Source organism: Schistocerca piceifrons, chromosome 8, assembly GCF_021461385.2.
Source record: "Schistocerca piceifrons isolate TAMUIC-IGC-003096 chromosome 8, iqSchPice1.1, whole genome shotgun sequence".
Taxonomy (NCBI): domain Eukaryota; kingdom Metazoa; phylum Arthropoda; class Insecta; order Orthoptera; family Acrididae; genus Schistocerca; species Schistocerca piceifrons.
The window spans coordinates 126,678,146-126,688,601 of NC_060145.1; the positions used below are offsets into that span (position 1 = coordinate 126,678,146).

The following is a 10,456-nucleotide window of genomic DNA, read 5'->3' on the forward strand; positions in this document are numbered from 1 at the left end:
GAAAAAGGTTCAACTGGCTCTGAGCACTATGGGACTTAACTTCTGAGGTCATCAGTCCCCTAGAACTTAGAACTACTTAAACCTACCTAACCTAAGGACATCACACACATCCATGCCCGAGGCAGGATTCGAACCTGCAACCCTAGCGGTCGCGCGGTTCCAGACTGTAGCGCCTAGAACCGCTCGGCCACTACGACCGGCCCCAGACGACAACCACCCCCCTCCAGCGCCCTCTTTCTAATGCATGTCCCTTTGGTCCCCTTTCCTTCCTACTTCTGCACCTCAGGGGACGTCAATGCGCAAGGAAACCACCTGAGCAGGCAGTTACGAGCACGACAGACAACTGCAGAGTAAGTTACAGAATATCTTTGCACATTCTGTTCTTCGTGGAACGGTCTGAGATTCACTTTCAAGATAGATATTTCATTCACTAAACAATTATAATCAGAATAACAATATGTTGTGATGGATAACTTTTTATTTCCAGCAATATTACAAAATGATTGTTCAGGCACTTCACATTTCAGTAATATACTGAAACTAACTGTTTTCTATATGAAATGTTTCTATCGCATGAAACTGTTTTAAGTATTCAGTTCAGAGTGATGCTTTGTAATTCACTTAATTAGTTCTGGCTAATCCTGTGGTGCCTCAAACGCCTCTAGCAGCAGTCGGAAGATTCGTTTGGCAGCTGTTAAGACACGTGTCACTTGTGTGAGGGTAAAGGAGGTTGAGGTGCCTGAGGATGCTGCTCCAGAAGCTCGTCACACAGCTTTAAAACACCAATTTTGAACTTCCGTTTTTGCTGAACTGACATTGCCTTCATATCCGGAAGCAAACTTTGGAGAAAAGCCATATCTGCGTCAAGTTCACCTATTTTCGCCAGTTTATGTTCTAGCAAATTTTGCGTTTCCAGATAATACTTAAAAGCACTTTCATTCGCATCTTGCACGTCAGTGCCTGCTTTTCTCTTCCTGTTATCTTCGCATTTAGCAACTGCAGGTGGTGTAGGCGACACATGTGATGAATCTTGTCGTAGAGGAGGAGATGGTTCCGATGAGGAAGAAGAGGAATCTTCGCGCAATAGATCACGATACTCTGCTTCAACTGAAACACTGTCGTCTACTTCTTCAACTTTAGTGTTTTCGAGGACACGGTTGCCCTTCGGAGGTCTTGTTTTTAAAAATTTGTCCAAGAATTGAAGGCGTGATGCTAGGTAGTATTCTGCGACTTGTTTAGCTCCAGAATCAGATGAGCGAACTATTTTTCTATATTTGCTGTATCGTCCCCTTATATTTTTCCATCTCTCCTTACAGTTGATCACTAGAAAGGAGAAAAAAGGAATGTAGTATCAGCCAAGGGTCCACTTTTGAGGGTAGGGGTATCTCTAGTAATTAGGCAACATATAAAGGAGTGAAGAAAAATATGGGAACAGCGAGAGATGCATGTTTGAGCATAAAAGCAGCTGCTAGCGAAGCGTGCAGTTTGTATTGTTGTATTTTCATCAACAATGTCCACAATACGCGACAAGTGTCAGTCGTGGTCAGAACAGTGTTCATAAACAGGGAATTTAAGGGCGAGTTGAAATTCCAAAATGTGTGTGAAATCTTATGGGGCTTAACTGCTAAGCTCATCAGTCCCTAAGCGTACACACTACTTTACCTAAATTATCCTAAAGACAAACACACACATCCATGCCCGAGGGAGGACTCGAACCTCCGCCGGGTCAAGGCGCACAGTCCATGCCTGCAGCGCCGAAGACTGCTCGGCTAATCTCGCGCGGCTTGAAATTCCAGATCCACTGATGTGTGACGCAATTCACAAAACATCTCATTAAACTCAACATCGTCTCGCATTTTGACGGTTCGGATCTACGGAAACAGTAGCACGCCACTCGGATGTCTCCGCCAGGCGTCGCTTCCCAGCGCCACTCGTGACTGCATAGTAGGCAAGGACGTGGCGCGAACGAGTATGGGACGCGCCGCTGCCACGCCATCTGTGTTCGCGCTGCTTCAACATGGCGCTGAGCCGCAACCCACCACAAGGCCACGTCCCCGCCACGCAGCTGCCCCACCGCCGAACCGTGTCACGCCACAGCCGCGTGCTTCGCACTTCGAGCCGCGTTCACACGCGCCACTGAACTGACATCACTGCTCGCGGTACACAGTAGTCCCACCACAACTGTGAATGGGAATACCTAGTTTTCGGCATCCGCGTCCGGCCATCCAGATTTAGGTTCTCCGTGATTTTCCTAAATAGTTGCAGGCAAATGCCAGCACGGTTCCTTTGAAAGGGCACGCCCGATTTCCTTCCCCATCCTGCTCAGTCTCTAATGATCTCGATGTCGTCGGGACTTAACCCAATCTTCCTTTCATCCTTCCTTACTTTTCGGTGGAGTTACGGTACTGCAGTGCTGACACTTTCCATCCTGCCACTCAAAGTAAAAGTAGGGTTTAGTGGCGCCACTAGCTTTCCCCCACCACTTAAAAACCAGAGGGCACTGTGTTCGCTAACGCAGGACGTTATAACACAACAATCTATTTCCAGGCGCTATTTCAGTAGAACAACGATGATCGTTAGTCCGGCCTAACAAAACCAGTTACGGCCTTAAAACATGTAAACACGACAACGAGAAACGGTTTACGAAATTCGGTCTTCGTCTTCCAGAACTGATATTGCAAGTAAATGGAATGTGTATAGGGAAAGAGCGGCCGTTGATGATAACGATGCTGGCTGGCTGAGAACTCAGGTCTCCATGTTTTTCCCTAGCGTTAACTGTGGCTGCAGTAGTGTGTGCGATGTTGTTGTAGTTCGATTTTAACATCCCCCCACCTCCCAAATACCTGTGCCGTTGCATAATTATTTACAGGTAGAAAAACAGCTTGTCCTAGTACCCTTCTGCATGTCCTTTGTCGGCTCTTTTTCATCTTCCTTTGTCTCTTCCCGTTTCTCTACAGGGTCGGCATTGTCCCACCGATCCCTCCTCTTCCCCCCCCCCCTCCCCCCACCACCTGGGAAGGTATCACTATACCTTTCTGTCTGCGTCTAGAGCAAATCTCAGGTTCGGGTGTGAGAGCGTTTTTCACATGTTTGTGTGGCGTTTATGTTTGGCAGGACGCGGATACCAGACCGATATCCACTTAACTGGATGCAGGAAACAGCCTGAATACGACGTCCAGGCTGACCGGCTCACCATGCCTCGCCTTTAATCGGCGAGGCGCATTCGATTTGAGGTAGTCTTCTTGCCTTCCCAGTCACGGAAGTGGCGCGTTGACACACTCATCTGTACGGGCGGGTATGTCCTCTGCCGGATCATTTGGCGTAATTTAACATCGAAAGAAGGATTATAAGTCAAATCTTCGGTGACCATCGTTGCTTTCGGTTTCACGACAAATATTTTAGACTACGTTTTGACTGATGAAGGATCTAACGAATGTAACTAATATAACTTCAGTAATATAAACAATAAAGAGCAGTTTTAGTTTGTGCCACCACTGACTGTAAAAACTGTAATGACGCTAGTATTTTCGGTAAATGAGAGACCCAAACAGTGGACAGTTAAAGTGGACCCAGAAGACGGGAATCGAAAAGGCGGTTTGTGGAAACAAACGTATTATTCCCTTCTGTGTTAAGTACGTATTTTATGGTGGGATAGGCCATTAGTAAGGTCTAAGCAATAGCATTTCGTCGTATCTAGTAGTCTTCCAAGATTATTCAGTTTTACAGTGTAGAGTTTGAGTGTTTAAAGCACAAGAACGAATAGAAGCCACATTTCTTCTACAAATCAGTTACCATTTGATTTTAGTGGTTGGCCTACAAACATAAAAAAACTATGTATGTACCGAACATAAAAATCTATATATGTACCGCACAACACACTGTTTTATGCCATGCTGTAATGCAGCAGTCACCAAAATACGGTTCCGGCTCGCGACGCCAGTTCATCCGGCTCGCCGGTGGTCCTTGAATCCACACACATTATTAAAATGGAGGTACACTGAAGAGCTAAGGAAACTGGTACACCTGCCTAATATCGTATAGGGGCCCCGCGAATTCGCATAACTGCCACAATATGACTTGGCGTGGACTCGACTAATGTCTGAAGTAATGCTGCAGGCAATTGACACATGAATCCTGCAGGCCTGTCCATAAATCCGTAGGAGTACCAGGGGGTGGAGATCTCTTGTGAACAGCGCGTTGCAGGGCATCCCAGATATGCTCAATAATGTTCACGCCTGGGGAGTTTGGTGGCCAGTGGAAGTCTTTAAACTCAGAAGAGTGTTCCTGAAGCCACTCTATAGCAATTCTCGACGTGTGGGGTGCCGTATTTTCCTACTGGAATTGCCGAAGTCCGTCAGAATGGACATGAATGGATGCAAGTCGTCACCCAGGATGCTTACGTACGTGTCACCTGTCAGAGTCGTATTTAGACGTATCAGGGGTCCCATATCGCTCCAACTGCACAAACCCCACACCAATACAGAGCTCCACCAGCTTGAACAGTCCCTTGCTGACATGCAGGGTCCATGGATTCATGAGGTTGTCTCCATACCTGTACACTTCTATCTGGTTGATACAATTTCAAACGAGACTCGTCCGACGAGGCAACATGTTTCCAGTCACTAACAGTCCAAAGTCGGTGTTGACGGGTCCAGGCGAGCCGTAAAGCTTTGTGTCGTTCAGTTATCAGGGGTACACAAGTGGGATTTCGGCTCCGAAAGCCTGTATCGATGATGTTTCGTTGAATGGTTCACACGTTTAGACTTGTTGAAGGCCCAGCATTGAAATCTGCGGCAATTTGCGGAAGGGTTGCACTTCTGTCACGTTGAACGGTTCTCTTCAATTGTTGTTGGTCCCTTTCTTGCAGGATCTTTTTCCGGCCGCAGCAATGTCCTAATATTCATGGTACACTCGCTGCCCCGGAGATGCTGTTTCCCACCGCTCGTGCTCCGACTGTAACACTACGTTCAAACTCATTTAGATCTTGACAACCTGCCATTGTAGCAACAGTAACCGATCTAACAACTACGACATACACTTGTTGTCTTTTACAGGCGTTGCCGACCGCAGAGCCTATTCTGCCTGTTTACATATCTTCGTGTTTGAATACGCATGCCTATGCCAGTTTCTTTGCCGGTCGGTGTGGCCTAGCGGTTCTAGGCGCTTCGGTCTGGAACTGCGCGACCGCTACGGTCGCAGGTTCGAATCCTGCCTCGGACATGGATGTGTGTGATGTCCTTAGGTTAGTTAGGTTTAAGTAGTTCTAAGTTCTAGGGTACTGATGACCTCACTTGTTAAGTTCCATAATGCTCAGAGCCATTTGAACCAGTTTCTTTGGCGCTTCAGTGTATGTATGTATGTATATCTGTATGTAGGTAGGTGGGTGGCCCTCCCGGTTAGCCGTGCGGTCTAACTCACGGCTTTCCGGATTGGGAAGGAGCGCTTGGTCCCCGACACGAATCCGCCCGGCGGAAAGCAAAGGGAAGGCGTTGCTGCTGCATCGGGACATTACGCGGAATGGTTAACGCGCCTGCATAGTAAGCAGGAGATGTCAAGTTCGTATCCCAGTCTGACAAACATTTTCACTCGTCGCTGCTGATTCCGCATAATGTCCCGATGCAGCTGATATCAGTGATACTTTGCCTTTCCTTTTATTTCTCCCGCGCCACACCTCCACCTTCAATTTACATACAGAGATTCTATCAGTCTCCCGAGTATGTCATAACTTATCGTACTCATGGCGTCAATTTGCTGATAACGCAAGTGTTTGGATCCATTTGCAGCATACGTGTAACAACAAGCAGAAAAGACATTTTCGTGGAAGAGCAAAACCTTCGCAAGACTGTTACCTTCAATGGATCAGCTTCGAGGTGTTACAGTAATGGAGGGAAAAACATGGCTGGAATGAGGGAACGCTCTCGTGGAACACACCAGGGCTCACTTAGATTGGTTCAAATGTCCCTGAGCACTATGGGACTTAACTTCTGAGGTCATCAGTCCCCTAGAACTTAGAACTTAAACCTAACTAACCTAAGGACATCACACACATCCATGCCCGAAGCAGGTTTCGAACCTGCAACCGTAGCGGACGCGCGGTTCCAGACTGTAGCGCCTAGAACCGCTCGGCCACTTAGGCCGGCGGCTCACTTAGAAGATCTGCAAATTTTGAGCACTGTATTCTTACTCTGTATGATATAAGGAGCAGTCAAACGGAAACGAGACAGATGGTAAAGTAAGTAAACTATTTTTTATTTCAAAAGTAATCGTCATAACGATTAATACTTTTATCCCAAGCAAATCGATGGCCACGAATGTCTTACTTCAGGACTCCAAAAGCAGGGAAATCGGATGCGGAGAGGTCGGATCTATATGGAGAATGCATAAGGGCTTCGCAGCGAAACTTGTACAACGCGAACCTTGGTAGCATGTGGGTGACTTGCTTCGGACGATAAGAAGCACTCCTGGGTACAAGTATGGTTCCGTAAGCAACCGCAAAGATTTTTCGATTAATCTTATCTTACAGTGGGATAATATTATGTTATGTAATGTGAACCGGGGACCTAGACCCGACGGAGAGGCTCCGTCCCCGCCGCAGCCGCAGTGGTCCGCAACCCCACGACGACTACCGCAGTCCACTTCACCCCGCCGCCGCCCCACACCGAACCCAGCGTTACTGTGCGGCTCGGCCCCCGGTGGACCCGCCAAGGAACGCCGCACACCAGACAAGTGTAACCCCTGTGTTTGCGTGGAAGAGTAATGGTGATATACGCGTACGTGGAGAACTTGTTTGCGCAGCAATCGCCGACGTAGTGTCGCAGAGGCGGAATAAGGGGAACCCGTCCGCATTCGCCGATGCAGATGGAAAACCGCCTAAAAACCATCCACAGACTGGCCGGCTCACGGGACCTCGACACAAATCCGCCAGGCGGATTCGTGCCGGGGACCGGCGCTCCTTCCCGCCCGGAAAGCCGTGCATTAGACCACACGGCCAACCGGGTGGGCTCTACAGTGGGATAAATGTATTACCTGTTTTGGAGATTACTTTTTCTTTTCGTCGGTCTCATTTGCTTTTGACTGCCCCTTATACACCAGCAAGTACTTTATGGGGACGACTTAAGTATTTCTTGTATACTGAAATCACTAGTTTCTGCTGTGAACTTCATCTTGGGAAAAGCAGTCAGTCACCGCCAGTTATATGATTTTCTTGAAAAAGTTTCTATTCTGTGACTTGCCTTGTAACACAGCAGTGATGCGGCTCAGTACGATAAAGTCCAGTGTCGCGTTTACAAGCTACGAAATTAAATACATGGTTTTCTCATTGAAAAAGGTAGAGATTATCCACAGCTGTAAGATCCAACCTCGCTGTCAATGTTGTCGTTTTTAGTCGATGTCACATCCCACGTGAACGAACTGAAGTTGAAAATTCAGGGAAAGAATAACTTCGTCTGTGATTTCTAGAGAAACATTAAAGGCTTTCGGAGAAAGCTGTCATTGCATAAAGCTCAACTGGAGGGAGAAAACGAGAAATCTTTTTGGGCTACAATCTCCGAAGATGCCAACCTTTATTCCGAAAGTGAAATTATTGGTTACTTGAAGCATTTTTGGAGAGACTTTCTGATCTTGACGGGATGGAGAGTGACATTTTTATGTTCCAGAATTCGGTTGTTTGTAACATTTGATGATATGCCAGGTAACTACAGTTGGAGCTCATTGATTTGCAAGCAATCGACTTGTTGAAATAGAAGCACAATCTAGTTGAATTTTTCCACAGTTTACTTGGCGTGGAATTTCCGAAACCGAATAAATTTGCCGCTAGTATGGTGTCAATGTTCAGGACAAATTATGTCTGTGAGCAAAAATTTTCAAAAATGATGTATGTGAAGTCTGCACATCGAACGAGATTGACTGATGAACATTGAAATGCATTTCTCTTCGTTGGGTGTAACAATTCCAAACCAAACATTGATAACATCTTGAAAGTTTCGCAAATGTCACTAATGCATTTTGCTGCTTGATTTGCTCTTCACTTGCACGTCATTCACCCGCGATTAACACGGAATGCAGAACTTAGTTTTTCGTCCTTTTTTCCCCCCCAGTACTTTCGCTCTGGCATGCAAATATTGCACAGAATGATGATGCAGCCCGTGCTCGTCACTTTGTCAGTTGCCTGGCCCTCTGTGAAAAAGATCTGCTGACTTCTGCTGTGGTGTGTGTCGTAACACAACTGTCTATCTCTGACTGTCTTTATGCTGGGACGCACTGTGTCTATGTTCTAGCTTCGCAGCGGCGATTGGGCGAGAGAAACACACAACGGGAGAGTACTGCGGCTAAGTCATTACATGGCAGCAATTGAAAGAGTCTGTGGGGCATCTAATGAATATGGAAGAAATCGGAAGAATAACATTAGACTTAGTTTCCCACATGGTTGCGGAAAATCACGGATAGCGGAAACTGATGACTGCTTTAATGTGAAACTAGGTTTACGGCATACATGGAATTCAGTTTGATTCACTACATAATGCAGTATCTATTAAAGTAAACTCAGAACGGAACTAATATGCCAACAGTTCATGGACGGGACTCAAGGAGACGCTGATTTTGTGACCTCTGTGGGCGAAATTATCAGATCAGTATCACTGACTGGATTCGTAATGCACCGTTAGGGAACATAACATTATTTTTGAAAGTCCAGACGAATACATTCTGTATGGCAGGGATATCCAAATAAAACAGGGGAACTGGACAACGAATATCTACTTGAACGTGTTTGCCAGTGTTCGATTGTGGTATTTTGTCGAAAACTGACAATCTGCGCCTGTGGCTGCGCATAAAACATAGGTAGACCCTTACAGAGAAGACAACAGCAACCAGCCACTTTTTACAATGCCATTTATTTACATAAATAACACCGTTACCGGTTTCGAACCAATAGGTTCATCTTCAGACAGCTAGTTCACGTTAGGATACATTTTACATTAGTTTTCACCACCCCAACGAAATTTCATCATTTGGGGAAACAAAAAGTAAACGCTAATGTGAAATATATGAGCTGCTCGGGGGAACAAAATGGTAAGCGCCAAGATCACAGTTTCGGGATACAGCGCATCTAAAGTTTCAATTGATCTGCAAATCTGAATAATTCTTTTTGAAGAGTCCTTTTATTCTGTAGTGATTCTAACATCTATCTTCTACTACACAGACATAGATGAAACTCAGAACTGACTAAAACAAAAGAAATATACAAAAATTATTACATTACCATACACCATTAACAACACATAGTGATAGAACATTACATATTAAATTTTACAGTAAGTCTTCAACACTTTACTGAAACTGCAAAATCATTCATCACTCTCACTACTAATGTCTTTTTCATCTAAAACTGTTGGCTTTAGTGACAGGAAAAATCCATCGTGGACAGGAGGTATGTAATTTAGGAGCGACAGGACGTCAGCAACATTCTTCTTTTCAATAAGCCTTGGCCCATTGCATTTAAGTCGGAGCGTTGGAACTGGTCCTTGCCTTCCACGTTTCCTGAAGTTTATTTCATGCCAAATGTCATGACAAAATGTCTCGCTGATGAATAAAGATCATGGATATTCGGAGGTCACCTTCCACCTACATACTTTCCTTAGGTTGACATCTCGACCATCAACTTCCTTCTTTCTGAAGACAAACGCTTCTTTAGAGTGCCGTATTTGATAGAAATCCTCTCTTTTCATATTATATACAAGCAATGGATTCTCCTTAGCCGACTTCTTGATGATCTCGCACCACTGATTTGGACTGTACACATCTTGTTCTTATCGGCGAACATAATTTTCAGTTGTACTTCAAGAACATAATGGTATGTACATGCACTTACCATTATGTTCGTGAAACGTACGAAAGACAGTAGATTTACAAAATAACATACCTCTGAGTCATCTGAATCTTTAGGAATGTATTCTGGATCCCTCTCGAAGATATTAGTATCATTGGAAGTATATTCCTCGTCTTCTGCCATGTTCACTGTAGCCATAATCTCGGAGATGTTTTTACTTGCCCCCATTCTCTCTGTCACTTACCATTATGTTTCCGCAACAGACGGACAGCGTGTAGTGTTGTTGCATTCATTTGTTCTGAAAGCGGTGCTGATAGACAATAAAAGCGGGTTAAAAGCTGAGAGTTGTCTGGGAAAGGTAACCTTGCATTACTGAGCAACTGTTTCACCAGGTATCCAGTCTAGCTTACCAAATTCCCAACCAGACTAACATTAATTATAATCTTTTAATAGTCATACGACAACCGGTGATATATATATAAAAGAAAATTTAAGTAAAAAGAAATAAATCAGTTTATATTTGGACATTTATTTTAACATTTAAAATTTCAGCATATTAAACTTGATTCATAACTAAACTGGTGCCTTGTTTAGGATTGTGAAAATGTGAGTTTCTAATCTTACGGAACA

The 10,456-nt window shown here is 45.0% G+C and overlaps 1 protein-coding gene across 1 annotated transcript; it reads right to left on the reverse strand.

Annotated features, from left to right (window-relative positions):
• Positions 1-515: 515 nt before the first annotated feature.
• LOC124712119 lies at positions 516-1,856 on the reverse strand. Its single transcript, XM_047242417.1, has 2 exons — positions 1,823-1,856; positions 516-1,323 (listed from the first exon to the last, which is right to left on the reverse strand). Exons 1-2 carry the CDS (start codon positions 1,854-1,856, stop codon positions 707-709), a joined length of 651 nt encoding a protein of 216 aa, XP_047098373.1. The 3' UTR covers positions 516-706.
• Positions 1,857-10,456: the final 8,600 nt, after the last annotated feature.

Excerpts from the sequence above, each read along its gene's own strand:
- LOC124712119 (XM_047242417.1), bottom strand. The coding sequence starts at position 1,856 with ATGCGAGACGATGTTGAGTTTAATGAGATGTTTT. Across the intron at positions 1,324-1,822 it reads TGAGTTTAATGAGATGTTTT|TGATCAACTGTAAGGAGAGA; the intron begins GTGAATTGCGTC and ends TCTCCTTTCTAG.